At 40.1% G+C, this 17,280-nt stretch overlaps 2 protein-coding genes across 2 annotated transcripts; both read left to right on the top strand.

The window, feature by feature from the left end:
• Window positions 1-4,933: 4,933 nt before the first annotated feature.
• On the top strand, window positions 4,934-8,594 carry oxld1 (oxidoreductase-like domain containing 1). Its single transcript, XM_026177900.2, has 3 exons — window positions 4,934-5,348; window positions 5,502-5,871; window positions 6,654-8,594. The coding sequence occupies exons 2-3, from the start codon at window positions 5,821-5,823 to the stop codon at window positions 6,999-7,001; spliced, it is 399 nt and encodes a 132-aa protein (XP_026033685.2). The 5' UTR covers window positions 4,934-5,348; window positions 5,502-5,820; the 3' UTR covers window positions 7,002-8,594.
• Window positions 8,595-13,499: 4,905 nt separating this feature from the next.
• On the top strand, window positions 13,500-17,181 carry pde6gb (phosphodiesterase 6G, cGMP-specific, rod, gamma, paralog b). Its single transcript, XM_026177902.2, has 4 exons — window positions 13,500-13,849; window positions 15,302-15,523; window positions 15,619-15,659; window positions 15,745-17,181. Exons 2-4 carry the CDS (start codon window positions 15,378-15,380, stop codon window positions 15,819-15,821), a joined length of 264 nt encoding a protein of 87 aa, XP_026033687.1. The 5' UTR covers window positions 13,500-13,849; window positions 15,302-15,377; the 3' UTR covers window positions 15,822-17,181.
• Window positions 17,182-17,280: the final 99 nt, after the last annotated feature.

Genomic DNA, 17,280 nt, shown 5'->3' with positions numbered 1-17,280 from the left:
CAGAATCCAGAATCCAGCAGATGACAAAATCCAGGAGGAACCATAGAAGCAGGAACACAGAACAACCAGAAACATTACAGGCAGTGTTAACTAATGCACTGGCAAAGAAATGGGAAAACTTAAGCTTGTTATTCACACGGAGCTACAAAAGAAAGTGATCGCAGCTGTGGGGAACAACAGAGACGCCGAAGAAAACCAAACACAAGGCACAAAAGACAACTGACAAAATAATACAGGAAGTGAAACGTGATAACTCAACAGGAAAACACAGACACAAAAGAACCCAAAACAAAGGAGCTGGCATGGGAGAATGGAAGTGAACCGTAAACAAAAAGAAAAATACATAAAGATAAATATATCAAAAACTATGACCAGGAATGGAGGAAAAGAAAAACATGGAGCTAAAGACAGCGTAATCTAAGAAGATACCAGAAGATAATTACAGAAAACCAAACTAAAAGTTCATAAACTCAAGACATGTGCTTGTTTTGATCCCTTTACCTTCGTTTTAAGTCTCTTAGTTCTTGTTCTGAGACTCAACTTGTGCTGATTTTATTCTTCTTTGTGGGTTTTTGTGCTTTTTTATGCCTATTTTACGTCTCCTTGCTATCACTTAGAAGTTAGTCTGTGGTTGTTTTATGTCTTATCACATTTCTCGCACTTTTATCGTTGTTGTTGTGTGCCTGGAAAATATTTCCCACCGCGCGGGTGAATGTGCAACAAGTTGTTAGAAATACTCCCAGACCTTTTGTGCACCCAGGCTTTCACTGGGATTATCTGTGATAAAGCTAATCCTGCAGAAAGCCTGCAGCCACTGCAAAGCTGCGTGTTGTTTGTGTCAAAGCAGTTTCTAAAAAGTCAAAACGATGTCTAAAGTTTGAGGCTTTTATCCTTTAACCCTATTTAATTTCACTGAACACTTGTCAGCTGTTAAATTAAGAAACTCCCAATAAAATAAACCCAAACAAAAAATGTGCACACCAGTTTTACTGCTGGTTTGTTTTTTGGTCCTTTGGGCCCCTAATCCAAAAACTGAACGCATATTTTGTTTCTGTTTGGATATTAAACATCGAATCCCTGCTAATGAAAACGTCCTACACACAGAGAAACTTTGTTGTAGTAAAATAACTCAAGACTCATCTTTGCAGCACCTCAGGGAATTCCCAGAAAGCCCAGAGGAGTGCTGAGACTGCACTTTGGGGCCATGTGAAACTTTTCCTAAATCAAAAATAGGGGTGAGGCTGCTCCTGAGGAAAGAAGCTGGTGGAGCTCTTGGAGAAAACCGACCCCATGGCCTCCACTGCACTCAAATGCCTGGCATACTTGAAAGGTTCTCAAAGCTCCCTGATCATCTTAACCATGACTTTGCATTCCACAAATGAATCAAACTTTTGTTTAAGTTCATGTAAAAGCAACATTTTGTGTAATATTTATTAGTATTTGTTATCATGTGTGTATACTCCTGTGCACAGACTGCATTCAGTCAACACAGTTTAAAAGGCTTTTGTGTTTAGTTTTGTGGCAGCACGTGTAGTGATTAGCAACCTGTGTGTGTCCCCCTGTTTCACCCCACAGTCCAAAGACATGCACGTTTAAACGGTGATGCTAATACAGCTGTGGGTGTGGATGTGTGGGTGTCTGACTCTGTGCACTGGCCCTGTAATTGACTGGTGACTGGATCTATTTTCAGCTGTTTTCCATGTCTTGGTGATTGTGTCTCTTTGTTTGTTTTGTATCGTTAATTTGTAACCTCTATTTTTATATATGTTGTCATTAAGGGATTGTTTTGTTTCTTTGTGGTTACTTTGTGTCACTATGGTGAGTCTGATAGTTTCAGATAGTTTCAATTTCAACAGTTTGAGTGTTTTACTTGTGTTTTTATATCACTGTGGGAACTGTGTCTGTCATTCTTTTGAGATTGTGTTTGTTTGTGGTCATTTGGGGTCTTTTTGTGATTGTTTTACACTTTTTGTCACCTTTTATGCCACTGTGGCCATAGTAACCGTCGGTGTTACTTTTTTGTGTCTTGGTGTTTCATTTGTCTCTTTTTGGTTGTTGTGTATCACTGTGGTAATCACGTGTGTCACTGTCTTTGTGATCGTTTTTGCCTCTTTGCTTATCTTTCTGCATTTCTATATTACAGTAGCAGCTGATCAGATGACCCCGTGTAATGTAAAAGGCATATTTCTATGTGCATTATGATGTGACTGCATTAATTAGTATCTTCTTTTATTTTGGGAAGATCACAAACTGTCGGGCACACTTCCTGATAACAAAACCTTTGTGGGGTGGACTCTTTTTATGAAAACCATAAAACCATTATGCTAAAACTGAACCATTGAGCCTCTCCTCAGGATAAGTCACAGAGGGGACTTCTGCTGAGATAACATGCCCCACCACACACCTGGTATCTCATGCCAGGCTGAGCAGCTGCTGTGTTTCCACACACGTTACCATGGATGTGGACTGCAAACACTGAAGTCTGTGGGGACCTCACTCACACTACACACACACACAGACATGTCCTCCATGCATCAGGGAACTGATCAAACAGTTAAACCACGGCCATGCAGAGAACAATGACATCAGAAGGTTTGTCTTCACGTGTGGAGACGTTTCACCGACCAAATCTGCTTTACTGTGGCTGTAAAGCTCTTTCAGGCCACTGAGCCATAATTCACCTAAATCTGGGTCACTGAAAATACTTTGTGGAGAAAGCATTTGAGCCTTTTAGTACAGTAACAAAAAAAGTCAGTCAGTAAGGCCGATAATCCAAACAAGAGGCAGGCGAAGGGCAGTGTCCATAAACGGGTCACTTCCACGCATGAGAAAATCTAACAGGAACTAAAAATGAGCAACAAACAGGAAAATCTTACAGAAGAATTGTGCTGGAAAACACAAAAACAGTTTAAAAGCTTGATATTTGCAGAGTGCTGCTCAGGTGGAATAAATACTGGAATGACAAATGAGCTAATGCTACAAAGGTGTGACACAAAAGGGCAGAGCACAGCACAAAGGCTGTAAGAGAGCTGAATGAAGTGTTTGACAAACAGAGATTTCAAAATATCGCCCTGGAAAGCAACCGAGGTGCTTAGTCTGTGTAGATTCTCAGTCATCCAGGTCATGGAAGTCTTAAGAGCTTGAGAAAAGAAAGCAACTGGACTTCGTTGAGCTTGTAAAGATGTTTTGCCTCGCATCCACAGTTCAATTCAAAACAAAAGGTGGAGAGTCCCAGGTAGTCCCCTAGTGAGGGTTGTCCCCTTTGAAGGTTGTCCTGAGGGTCACCTTGCCCCAGATGAGCCAATAGGTCACATGATAGGGTGTGGTAAAGTCCCACGGTGGTTTCACCCTTAACCCCCTGTGATGAAAATAACCCATCCCTTTTTTACACCTTGGCTCATATGAGTCATGTGATCAGCAGTAGGTCAGCGACCCCTCAGGACCACCGAGTCCAGGTGTTCTCTTTTTTCAAGCTCTTAAGACAACCGAGACACTTTGCTCCTGTCTTCAAGTAAAAGGATCATTTGACTTTATTCTTAAAGCATTTTGTTAAAAACAAATCAGTGTGGATCATCTCCACTTCATTCGGAATGAAAAATATACAATCAGTCTGAATCAAATACCAGACAAATCACCAACAGCTGTGACATAATGCAAAATGTAAGGATACATTTCAGAGGACTAGAGGTCCCACTACACGGTCCCAAAAAGGGTTTTACATCAAGAAAAATCTCATGTTTATCCATTTAAACATAAATGAAAATATTTTTATCTACACATGAATCCCCTGGAGAAATTTTGGATACTGCATTGTTTTATGTCTTCCAGTATAGCCTAGCAGTTAACAGACGGCCAGCTACTGAGATCATTTTGTCTGTCTCAGGAGCAACTGAGGCAAAAATTTTTAGACTCCAGTTTCCAGTTACACACTTCTTATTTTTAGGAGTTTCTTCTTAATCAAATTTCTGTTTTTAGCCTGAGGATCTCAACCTCCTGATCCTTGATCTTAAACTCCACTAAAACACAAGGCCAAACGGAGATGTGAAGTTAAATGGAAAATCTCCCCCTCCTTTGTTTGTTTAAATGGGCCCGCTCTTAATCCATAGATGGAAAGAGATAACTGTGTGTGGGTAAAGTGCACAGTGCATTGAATAGAAGCTGTCTGGCCTGATTGGCCACATGCTTTCTGGTCAGTTGGTTCAGTGTGTTTACCTTTGTATGTAAAAGTGGTGCACGGCAGTAAAAGCCAGTAAAGATGAACCAGTGTTACAGTGACTACTTCTAAACCTAATCTAAATCTAATCTCTTCTTATTGTCAGAAACAGCTGATTTGTTTTTTAAATAAAGGTAAGTATACCTGAAGTACTCATCGCAGAAACAAGCTCCTCTGTGACTGATTATTTTAATATATGTGACATTAATGTGTGTGATTTCACCACTGTAGCTGTTGAAGACAGTAACTTTTACTAGTTTTATTTCAGTGCATGTCCACAATAATGTTCCACCACTAAGGATAAATATATATATTAAAAATAATTATGTTCTGCAGCATTCAGAATTTCACCAAGATAAGAACTTTATTCATCCAAAAAGGAAACGCTATGTGTATCCACTATCCCTCCTCTGCTGATGTCGACCATCTCAGCCTCGCCTCTCTAGCTTTGTTTCCAAACTGCTCAACCTGACCTGTCCCTTTGATGTATCCATGTCTAATCTTATCCATTCTGGTCATCTTCAGCTCTGCTGCCCCCAGCTGTTGTTTGGTCAGTGCCACAAACCGTACACCATAGCAAGCCTCACTACTATCTTGTAAACCTTCACTTTCACTTTTGTTGCTATTGTTCTGTCATAACTCAATCACTCCATCCTGCCTGTACTGTCTTCTTCACCTCTCTTGCACACTGTTCACTCATCCACTTCCACCTGTCTCCTTCTCATTCACACATATGTATTCTGGCTTCTCTTTTCAAAGTATACCTCCACCTCTCCAGGCTCTCTTCCACCTGGTCCCTTCTCTCACTATAGATCACAGTGTCATCTACAAGTATCACAGTCCACGGAAATTCCTGCCTGATGTCATTTCTCAACCTGTCACCAATGCAAACAAGAAGAGACTCATAGCCAATCACTGATGTAATCTCACCCCCACCTTGAACCCATCTGTCATTCCTACCACACATCTTACCACTGTCCCTCTATATGTCCTGCCCCACCCTCACATACTTTTCTGCCACTCTTGAGTTGCTGTACCACGGCTTTCTCTGATTCACCAAAATGCAGTGAAGCTCCTGACCTTCTTTATACTTCTCCATCAACACTCTCAAGGCAAATATGGCATTTCTAGTGCGGTAAGTGATCAAACACTATAACTATAAAATGAATACTGTAGTATTAATAGTAATCATTCCGTCTAGTGAAGACAAATATTATTTTTGACTTTTAATGTGTGTCTTTAATATTTGTCTGGCTTTACTGCCGTTTCTGCTTTGTTTGTATTGTAGAATACTGACACCTGCTGGCCAGATGAGGGAAATATTTTTATGTCCCGCCCAAAAACCTAATCAATGCTTTCAATTGGTTTAAATTTTACAAAGCCCCCATTTAATTGGGTGATATGCTTTATATTGGCCAATCACCGCTGTTGTTTACAACCAGCCTCAAAAGGTCAGAGTTGAAAAATGGGAAGCAATGCAGCTTTAGCTGTCACAGCAGCTAACATGGTGGAAGTTGTAAACTCCAGGAAGGAACAGCTTAATTAAACATTCACTCTAGAAAATGAACCACACAGACGCATAACCGCCCGTCCTGCCCGACTCTGCGATGCTGTGTGCGGGTGTTAAAGCCGTGAGGTCGTCGGCGTCATTACGAAAGGTTGGTGGCTAAGCTAACGGTTCGTTTAACAGCTGATGATGTCCGTTGTGTTTTTAACACTGGAGTAACTTTACACGGTCACTCGTTTGGGTTGGGAAAGCCCCGGTGTCCCTCCCAGGAGAGCTGAAGGACGTTACTTGAGAAAGGGAGCTCTCCTTAGACTGCCGAACCGAGATAAGCGACACAAACTGGAGGGAGGCTGGAGAGAGGAATTCAGAGAGGCTGGAGGGATTTACAGACCAGGATCAAACCTTTGAACCCTGTAAAGAGCAGATAGGAAATGGAGAGCCTTGAGAATTCAGTCTACTATTATTATTATCATCATCCTTATTATTATTATTATTATATTATTATTATTGCATTATTATTGAGACCATACTAGGATCAAGAAGTTACAGCCCCGGGAACAAATGTTTGGTCCTGCTTGCATCGTCAGGCTTTTTTCCCTTTCTTCAGTAATTATACTCATATATGAAAGTGTACTTACTGTACATGTACACAGAATAGCTTGATTTTAACTTACTGAATCCACCACCATGCACAGTTTCACTAAAATCTTTACAGTGTCTTATAGAAAATGGACGATGGGGCTTTTATAACCCTATTTCTAATTTAAGTATCTTTACATACACACACCTGAAATATGAAGAGATTATTAATACTTAATATTTATAGTATTGTTATTATTATCATTAGTATTTAAGAGACTAAAATGTAAAGACAGATTGATGTGTCCTCACCATGTTTCACATGATTTTCACTGGTCCTCTCACTGTCCTCAGCAGTTATGGACGAGTCATCTTCACAGCGGGATTGTTCACCACCTCCCTGCAGGACCAGATTCGCCTGCTGCTCCTCCTGTTCTGACGGACTGTTCTGAGCCCGCCGACACAGAGCAAAAGCGTGACTCCATCTCCACTTGGACCCCCGCCCAGGGTCCCCCGCCGCCTCCTACGCACTGCTGCATGAGTGGCTGTCATAACTGCGTGTGGATCGAACACGCAGAGCAGCTGCTGGAGTACTACAACGATGGAAGCGAGCGGGCGCTCGCTGCTATTGAGGAGAACGTCCTCGATGAGAACCTTAAAACTTACCTGAAGATGGAGATCAGACTCTTAAAAAAGACGTGACCGTCGCAGCCAGTGGCATTGACCGCAGTGCTGCCAGAAACCCTTCACAGGCTGAGATTTTACAGCACACAGTGTACCTCCACATTTTCACCCCTCCTTCATCCTGTGGGGCCCACAGTATATGTCTCATTTTAGAAAGCTGGCAGACGTTAACAGATAAGACTTTGGGTCTTTGGTGGTCATTGTTATGTTGCACTAATATTTGCTTCTAAAAAGCAAGGGGGGAAGAGTCGCCATCTGGCAGGTTGCTGGAAATCATAAATATTCAGAATAAAAATACTCTTTGATTTTTACTGGAATCTGTTCAGACCTGCTTTGGCCTTTATTTCATTTAGACAGTGCAGATCTGTCAGGATGTCAAGAAATCTCAACCATGAAAGAAAAAACACAAACACTTACATTTGCAGAAGCTTATTAGGATTATCAAACTACTTCATTTGAAAATGAAAGCAACTCATTGTAAAAGAGTTGAGTCAGGAAGTCTTTCTCCAGACTTCGAGTGTTTTTAAGTTATCTAAGGTTACAGCTTCCTCTGAGGCTCCACAGTGTGCAGAGAACAGATGCCCTTTTAGATCTTGACATGCTTGTTTTTTTCTTAAGGAAGTAGTTCATGAAAGTCACAGTGTGAAATGTTCTTTTTCTGTTAGAACCTTGTTTTTTGGTCCAGTTCAGTTGTGGTCTAATATTTTCTAAAAATGGTCGTGTTCTGTGTCTCCGCCTGACGGTGCTGCTTAGCAACACCAGGGCAGATGTTACTGATGGGGGCGTTCTGTTGCAAAACTACAGAATCATGAACCTGGACTACAAACAGGTCCTCTTAGATTTCTTTGCTGGTCGTGCAGGCTGACCAAAGACAATCCAGTGAAAATAGCACTTTATTACCAAATATTTGTAATAGGAAATGTTATTCTCTCTGCTGTCTACTCATACTCAGCGCAAGATTTTCTTATGTGGGTCATATGAGTTGTTGGAAGGTATTATTTCTTTTAATAAAGTGTGTCTTCTGTTAAAGGAGGTGATGAAGTATTAAAGCACATTTCCTTAGTATTTGGAGAATTCAGTGAGGTCTGATTATTGAGGTCTCACTCAGATAAAAAGCTGCCACAACTTTAGTTTCCAACAGTTAAAGTTGTGCACAGACTGCAGTCCAGCCAGTGGTCTGCTTATAAAGCATAACATTGCATCATAACACAGTCCAACGATTCTCTACATGAAAGACCATCGTTACTGTGAATAAACATAAAACAAACTAGTCCAGTGAAGAAATAAATAGCTCGAGCTTTCAGGGTCTGGAACTGCAGCTTTTTGAAGGTGTGATGAGTTTTTGTCCCTTTCTAGTGGATGTTTGCAAGTAATAGTTATAATGTGCACAGCATCATGAGCTGACAAGAGGAGCAATGCTTTAAACTTGAGGGATGTCTGAATTGTTGTCACGTGCTGTTTGGCGTTTGATTGGTTTGCATTGTGTCTTTGCAGCATTTGCACATTTGAAGCATCCGAACAACACTTTGCCTCTCTGTATTTGGCTTTATTTAAATCATATTAGAAATTAGTTTTAATCCAATGCTTGTTAAATAAATATTTTTTATTTACTGTCAGATTCAGAGTGCTTTATTTTTATGCCGAGAATTGGTGCACACAAGCACACGTGCAAGTTCAAGCCTGAAAAACTTTAATAGCCTCTGTAGCCACTAGGAGGAGCTACATATGCATAAAACTGTCTGCTGTACTGCAAAAATGATATGTATGACGACCTAACTTGTTTATTTCATCATCATATATTTTTATCCAACCAGCTCCAAGTGTTGTTTATATTCTGATGTGATTATAGTCCGAATATTTAATAAACACAAAATCTTTGTGGCTTCAGGAAATTAAACTTTGTTCTTAATTGATATTTACAGTAAGTATGTAAAACACTGCATTGTTCTCATGATGTTAATGAGATTTAGATCCCTTCTTAGGTAATAATGACTGGTTGTGTCAGAGAAGAAGCCGATCACGTTCGGTCCTGCCACCTTGATGACGTCTTTAGTTAGCCTTCTCCCAGTCCCTCTGGACCAGTATCTGAGGTGACCCTGATCTGACTGAGTCAGCATTAGTCCAGTAATAGTGATGCACTATAAGTCCTGATTACTCAAGGTTCAGTGCTGCAGCCAGCCATACAGCGTGCAGAGTTATGCTTTGATCTAGGTTATGCAGCGGATTAAGAATGAGACGTTTCACTGATCATATGTAGAGCAATGACTCTGACGTGATGGAAAACGTTCAAGACAGATTATTGGCTGATGCCAAGGCTGCAACATGCCACTTTGCATCATCGCAGTGGGGAACGTTCTGTGAACAGTAAGCTGCGAGAAGTCACGAGTTAGCGCTAAACAGTTTTCTTGTTTCAGTTTCTTTCAAACTGGCATAAAATTGGACCTTTCTGTAGTTTAATAAACGCAGACTGCCTGTAGCTCAAGAACTCATCGAGAATGATTTACGCACCAAACGTAGTCAGATTCACGGGTGTGGGTGGAAAACATTCTAGTTAAACTTGTCAGTCATAAAACTGATAACTTGAAAGAATTAAATGTTAACTGCAGATGACTTCAAATCAATGTTCCCTCTAAGCTGCGCGCGCGCGCAATTGCGCATTGCTGGCACGGTCTCTGCGCACAGAAAATCTGCGCTGCGCACAAAAAAATCTAACCTGAATTGAAATTAAAATTAAAACTTTAACAATTCTGTTTTGCAGTGTTAGTCAGTAAGTGACTGGCTGCTCCCGTATGGGATTAGAACGATGCCACCTTATCCCATAGTCCAGCCAATGATGCGATTCACATTCATATATAATCAACGTGGTTGCCAGGCTATGACAGCGTCCTTATGTGCCGACATCGGTGTTTTAGCTAGCAAAGCGGCTGATGTGGAGTGAAGCCAGGTTAATGACAACGTGTACAACCACTGGAGATGTGAGCAGGACAGACGGAACAACTGACGGGAAAAGTGTGGACTTTATACCAGTTTTTAAATTGTGTTGATCGGCCACGTAAAACCAGAGTTATGATAAAAATATCTGCAATGTTTGGTTTTCTTCCTGAATACTGTCGTTGTTTATATTTACTGTGCGAAGAAACGGTAAAAACGGCGTTTAATAAGGAAAACCTCTCCGCCTGTGAACAAACCCCCCCAGCCTGCTTTTCTATTGGTGGAAAAATGTACCATGTCGACCAATCAAAAATTGATATGGCAACATGGCATTTAGTTGTTTAGGTAGGGGGAAGTTTTAGGAGTGACGGACATGTGAGAGATTCGCAACGTTTAGCGCAAATAGTGTGTAGTTAGTGTGTAGTGTAGTCAGTAGTGTTGTTGTGTGTGTCAGAACAATGAGGCGACTGCTGAGTGTTACAGGTGTTACAGCAGTGACACATCTGCTGCTGTCAGGCCTGCAGGTATCAGGCTGTTGTTCTCCTTCATCTCATAGTGGACAGAAATTATTTTTTGGAGTGGCACAAATAATTTGTGTGGCATCAAATTTGATGCTGAACAGCTGATTGTTCTGTAAATAGTTTGAAATGTTTATTTAAAAAACGCCTTGGCTTTGCAAAACTCAGTTACTTTTTTGAAGAAGTAACTATATAATTAATTGCCCAACATTGGTCATTATATACTGTATTTTCCAGACAGAGTTACAGACTCTCTCCCAGACCACAGACTGTCTGTGGTCTGGGAGAGAGTATTATAATACAAGTCAGAGCTTTATTAAGAAAGAAAGAAAGAAAGAAAGAAAGTTGTGTTTTCAAAATTGGAGTTGAAGTTATTTTTCCTTCCAATAGTGTTAACATGCTACACAGGTCATGAACAAGGTTTTTAAAATTTTTCATTGTAAGTGGGCTAAAGCAGTTAATTAAAAGTCGTCTAACATAAATGTAAATGCTGTAATGTAACTTGGATGGATTCGATGCTGGCGTGACCACAGTGCACACGTCTGCTGTCGCTCACAGTGGTCCAAGGGACGCTCAGGGAGTTTGTGTGTTCGCTCAGACACATGAAAAATTAGAGGGAACATTGTTTTAAATGTATAAAACTGTGTCGTCTACAAAGAAAAGAAAGAAATGTGCCAAGAACAGGGCCCCGCCGAACTCCATCAACAATCACTTTTCTTAAAGGATCCTAAAATCAAGCTAATATTGAAACAAAGAGGAAGGATTATCTGAGTCATTGTGATTCTTTTTTCATTAATTTTTACATTTAGATTTGTTTTTTCTTTAAAGCCACAAAAAGATATGAATCAAGGAGTTTGAGACCAGAACAGGGTCTAGAGAACGTGGCCAGTACTTCTTCCACATTAGTGTCTTCAAATCTAGAGTTGAAGTAAAATCCTTCTCCTCACATGCAACATCTGATCCCATCACATGTTAAAAATCGTATAGCCCTTTTATCCCAACAGAGCACTTCCCTCTCAGAGTGCAGGATTACTTGTGGCTCCAGGTGTTTTTAAAAGTAGAACAGGAGGCAGAGCTTTCAGCTTTCAGGCTCCACTTCTTTGGAACCAGCTCCCAGTTTGGGTTCAGTCAGACACCCTCTTTACTTTTAAGATTAGGGTTTAAACTTTCCTTTTTGATAAAACTTCTAGGGCTGGACCATTTGACCCTGAACCATCCTTTAGCTTAGGCTGCTGAGGGATTTCCCATGATGTACTTCTGAATCTGTTTCTTCTCAATTTGCCTCTTTTCACTCCAGATATACATGTATATACCCTGACTCCACGTATTAACATTTGTCTTCTCTCTCTTGTAGTTTGTTATTTGTCCTGTTTACTTGCTCTCATTTTTTCTTTTGTCTTTTTCTTATTGTTTATTAAATTTTCACTTAAACTTACATGCAATGTTTTGCAGGTTTTGTTTAAAGCTGAAGGTCAAATGAGTGAAGAATTTCTCTAACAGTGCTTTGTGATGGATGGTTCCAGTTCAATTATTTAAAAGAAAACCGAGCTGCTGTTTGGGATGTCTCCACATGTTCAGTGTGTCTCTAGCATGTAGATAGGAGCTGCTGATGTTGGCTTAGTCCCCTGTTTAATGGAGAGTACTCCCACTGCAGGGTGTTACAGTGATACACACAGACAATGTAAAATATTTCTGTGGGTTGGAGGATTGGAGGGTTTCACCTTAAGCAGATGGAGAGATTGCATAACAAAGATGGAGTGGGACTGTGGGGCTTTCAGGAAGCTTCCAGCTTCATCTATAATCTGTTTGAACATATTGTAAGCTGTGTGATCTCATCCTGCATCCTACTGACTCAAATCACTAATTTAATCAGCATTAGGATTTCTAAAGACATTTCTGGAAAACTTCATTACAAATACTATAAAATACATAAAGATAATGTTTATATGGCAAACTGCATTTATCACAGAGCATCTTTCTTCCATAATCTATCATTTCCAAAGTGATTCTGGAAGAAATCCTCAGATCCTACTGATGCTTAGAGCGCAGCATCAACCATTTATTTACAGATGAAATGTGTTTAATTAGCTCATTAAACAAAACTGTGAGGCTGTTAGACAAACGCTGCTCTAAAAATAACTTCAACTAAGAAACTATGCAAATAATACATTTAAGTTGAAACTAGTTTTTAAAAATCCTAGTATTAATTTACAAGAAAAGAAAATTAAGTAATTTACTCTAATGATACAAATGCCTTTATCATTTTAAGCCATTTAGTGAGGTGCAAGCAAAAATCCTGCATCGGGACTGCAACAATTTTCCTAATTTGATCAATTTGCTGATATTCTGTCCTATTAACTGCTATTTTTCTCCAGCTATATAAGGGACACTTTTCTTATTTAACCTAATCCAAAATCCCAAACAGCATCCATCGTTGCACACTGTTTGGCTCTGGTGGAAAAGGGAAAGCAGCTGGTTTTCACTCATTACTTGATCAGGTTTAAGCAACGAAAGTTTAGGAGGTGCAGGAGGAGACTGTGGCCTGGGTTTAAATCATGGACGTAGCCACAGTAACGTGACCCATCGCCAGCTTTAATAGCATCACAGGGTTTTGGGAACCAGGTGTTACTATAGAGGGACATGCTAAGTTGTCAGCTACATTTGCCTGCTGTCTTAAAATATACAGGTGCAGTGCACTGTTCCTAAGTAACAGGCTAATAAAATACTAGAAAATCACTGACCAAAACTGAAGGACAAACTTCAAAACATATTATTTATTAGATAAGGACCACAGAAATGCTCAGAAAGAGAAAGGCCATAGCTGACTGCTTGGCGAGTGTAGATCAGAGGTCATCAATAATTTTAGTTCGTTTATGTTGTGTACAAGAATATCAGCTTTAGAAACCGCAGCTGCAGATAAATATAGTGCATTGAAAAAGTGCAAAATATCAATAAAATCAATAAAAAACAGATCATTTTTCCCAGTATGTTATCTTTTTTAAAATATTTCTGTAGTGTAGTTTCTGTAAAATACTCAAATTCAATGTATGGTTACAAAATATGAGAAAACATCTGTAAGACAATAATAATATCAACAATTGTATAATTTCACAGTGAAATTTCTCACTGAAATGTTGGAAGTTGACTGTAAATGTACACAGTTATGCTCCACCACTGTTCACAATGTGCACGTTTGCACCTATGTACACATTACAGTTTAACCTAAACCTCAAACATGTGAACTGTTGACAGTCAAGAAGGGAGGCGGTGCCTCTGTAATCTGTGTCGGCTATAAGAGGGACCACAAGCCCCGACTGGCCCTCACAGCAAGCCTAGCATAGAAGTCCACTCATCTGCTAAACGGATCGGCGCTGCGCTCACACCCACTCGTCTGGCTGTTCTTCACCCAAGCAGCCGGTGAGTAGACCATCATCACCGATCAGTGCTGATATTCAGACACCGTCGGTGGGAAACTTTGTTGCTCTTCTGCAGCTCTGTGTGTCTCAGTGAAGAACATGGGTGTTAACATTTTTTCCTTTATTAGGAGAAAATAATCCAGATAAAAGAGTTTAGAGCTCCAGAAATCGTCCCGCTTGGATATAAAAAGTAAACAGCGATTTATGGTGTCGTTTGTAATGTGATTAAACATGACAGAGTAAATTAGTGCAGATGTTTCTGACCTCTGTTAATCAACAATTCTGCAATCTATAGACCGACGCTGTTTAACACTCAGTTATCAGTTATTTTTATAGTGTATCTAAAAACTGCCTACAGTGCAAACTTACTCCAAACCTGGATATAACAACTTGTTGTTTCATGTACAAGTTCTTGCTTCATTTATTTATCTGACAGATACATTTATCAGCAACCTGGACAGAAAAAATATTTTAAAATGATCTCACAACAAGCACGTTCACTTCGGTTTGGCCTGTTTAAAGCTGTCAAAAAAGTTTCATTTTAAAACTGTGGCTCAAACAAAAGCAGATCTCTGAGTGTGTATATGTGAGTAGATTTAACCCACACATACTCTTTTCTTTGCTTTCTTTCTTTAATTTACTTTCTATATCTTAATTTTTTTTTTAATTGTCTAAAAATATTTACTTTTTTTTTGGTTTAGTTTTTCTTAGTTTGTTTTGCCAGTTTTATTGTTTAAATACACAGGGTGTTTCTCCGGGCAAAATTCAGAATAGAAATTACAGTTGAAACACAAACATTTCCATTAAAGCCTCCTCAGACAGGCTGTGATGGCAACTTTGACCAAACTGGCAAAAACTAAAACTCAGGACGTTTGTTTGTTTGTTTGTTTGTTTGTTTGTTTGTTTGTTTGTTTGTTTGTTTTTGTTTTAGTTAGCATCGTGCGTTAGCTGTAATAACCTTGGTATAACCACATTAATGGTTAAGACCTGTTCAGGCTTGTCTGTGCCATTGGGACATGGTGAGCGGATTTAATGGTTTAGACCTTCAGTGCACAGCTCAGCGTTTCTGCAGTGGTGTCCTTGCTTTAACAAGATTACAAGTTCACAATCAGCTCAAAACAGAGAAGGAGAGCGCACTTATTAACTTGAGCCAGGGATTATGGGTAATTGGGTCATCCCAGCAGGACAAGCTGCAATGTGGTCCACCACATTCAGGTGCTGGGAAAAATGAGAGTGTAAGTCCTGGCAGGTGCTCATCAGATCAGTAATAGGATTATAGATGGTAATGTCAAACAGAGGTGACAGGAGCCGCCTGCTATCTGAGACAGGGTTAGAGAGTTTCAGATCATTCGCTGCTTGACACTAAAAGGATTTGCAGATAATAACCTAGTGAGAGTTTCTCTTTATTTCTGTGCTTTTAATTGCTTTTTTCCCTTTGTTTCCAAAAATAAAGACTTCACCACCAAGACTTCAGAGAGGTGTCTAACGCTAACAGCCTGCACGCACATCCTCATACATAACTGCTCAAAATGAATCTTGAGCCACCCAAAGCTGAGATCAAGTCGGCCACCCGTGTCAGCGGAGGCCCCGCCACCCCACGCAAGGGACCCCCCAAGTTCAAGCAGAGGCAGACTCGTCAGTTCAAGAGCAAGCCTCCAAAGAAGGGAATCCAGGGGTATGCTGTGAATACTTTTCTTCTTCGGGGTCTTGTTAAAAACCAAATAAATCAAATTAAGTGATTTGTAATTATTGCAATGTTCTTCTTTGCAGATTTGGAGATGATATCCCTGGGATGGAGGGCTTAGGCACAGGTAAGTGTATGCTACGGCTGAAACCATTGGCTTCAGTGCTCTGCAGGGACCTAAACAAGTTCACATCTGTGCTGTCTTTTTGCAGACATCACTGTCATTTGCCCATGGGAGGCCTTCAATCACCTGGAGCTGCATGAGCTGGCCCAGTATGGTATCATCTGAGCCTTCCCACATCTCCCTGCAATCCCCTGAGGATTACAGACCACCTTCATGCACTTCAAACCATCTGCCTCAGGATCCATCTCCTATCTTTATGTGGAACTACTGAACCATTATGAACTGTAACCAACACAAAAAAATGGAAAAAGAGAAAAAAAGCCACACAAAAAAAACTCTTTCTCTTTTCTAACTCTGGATTCTTTCTGTGATTCTGCAGCTCACACACATCTGCTTATGTTTAGGATCTGTTCGTTTTAAATTCTCACCACTTCTCGCAGTAGACCTGCACCGTCGCCCGGCCGCTCTCCTCCTATCTTTCACTATCTCTGTCTCTCTCCTTCCTTTTTCTTCTTTCCTGTTGTCCTCGCGGACAAAAAACAAAACGAAACTTATGCAAGCAAGGCAGCCTCAATTTGAGTTTAAGTGACAGACCCGTGAAGTGGGTGGGTTCCCATTTCATGTGCTTCGGCGCCTCTCTCGCCATCTCAGAGGCTTTTTCCATCGATGCCGAACCTATAAAATTCTAAACCTGAATTCTGTAGAGAGCAGACACCAGTTGCTATTGCTGAGCGTAACATTTCGATGGGATAAGCGTTAATCAGATATCCCTCTTTTCCCTCTGTTTTGACCTTTAACTGCACCCATCTTCACCAGGATTGCACAAATCTTCACCCTCATGGTATCTGGAAGTCTTCTGTTAGTTGATGCATGTGAAGAACAACCTCTCACCTTATTTTCACAACACAAACTAAGAAATAAACCACTTTAGTCTCACCTTAGCAGATTTTAAATGTTGAGGAAACCAGTTTCTTCCCTTCGACTACCAGGAGTGTGCGTGTCTCCATCATTTTTCACACTTTTGTTCTGTTAACATTATCCCTATTTGTATATCTCCCATATACATCAGTGTATATGAATCTATGTATTGCATATTTAATACTTGTTTATTTCTAACACTTGCACACAACACTACTGTGCCCTGTGTGTGTGTTTGTGTATTTGTGTTTTTAAGCTCATTATTTTTAGTCTCATGTAGAGTAGGTTGTACATTTTTCCTCACTGTCCATTATTCGGTCTTATGTTTATTTTATTTCAACTCTACAGTCCTCTCTATCACTGTCATCTTTTTGGCCCATACCCCAAACTTGTGTCTTTCAAAACATTAATCTAATCAGGACAATGCTGACAAGCTTTGATGTAAAGCTGGTGGATGCACTGTAGTAGTGAAAAAGATGGTGGAGGGATGAGTGGGATGGATGTTTCAGTACAGATCTGAAGAGATGGGTAGTGGAGCGTTGTCCTCTCTACAGGACGAGGGATAAAAATAAAGCATAAAAAGAGGAAAATAAAAAACAGTGTGTTATTTTTTCTATTCAGATTCTTTTGTGGTTACACTACACTAAAGCACATTTAAGTATTACTGTATTACCTGTATTCACATGTATCAATTTATATTTATGGT

This window comes from Astatotilapia calliptera, chromosome 8, assembly GCF_964374335.1.
Source record: "Astatotilapia calliptera chromosome 8, fAstCal68.1, whole genome shotgun sequence".
Taxonomy (NCBI): domain Eukaryota; kingdom Metazoa; phylum Chordata; class Actinopteri; order Cichliformes; family Cichlidae; genus Astatotilapia; species Astatotilapia calliptera.
The sequence above is the reverse complement of the archived record's forward strand: the minus strand, read 5'-3'. Positions and strand labels throughout refer to the sequence as shown.

Bases quoted from the DNA above. Each gene is read 5' to 3' on its own strand.
- pde6gb (XM_026177902.2), top strand. From the start codon at position 15,378: ATGAATCTTGAGCCACCCAAAGCTGAGATCAAGTCGGCCACCCGTGTC. The intron at 15,524-15,618 runs GTATGCTGTGAA...TCTTCTTTGCAG, and splicing joins CCAAAGAAGGGAATCCAGGG to ATTTGGAGATGATATCCCTG. The intron at 15,660-15,744 runs GTAAGTGTATGC...GTCTTTTTGCAG, and splicing joins GATGGAGGGCTTAGGCACAG to ACATCACTGTCATTTGCCCA.
- oxld1 (XM_026177900.2), top strand. From the start codon at position 5,821: ATGCTGTGTGCGGGTGTTAAAGCCGTGAGGTCGTCGGCGTCATTACGA. The intron at 5,872-6,653 runs GTTGGTGGCTAA...CACTGTCCTCAG, and splicing joins CGTCGGCGTCATTACGAAAG to CAGTTATGGACGAGTCATCT.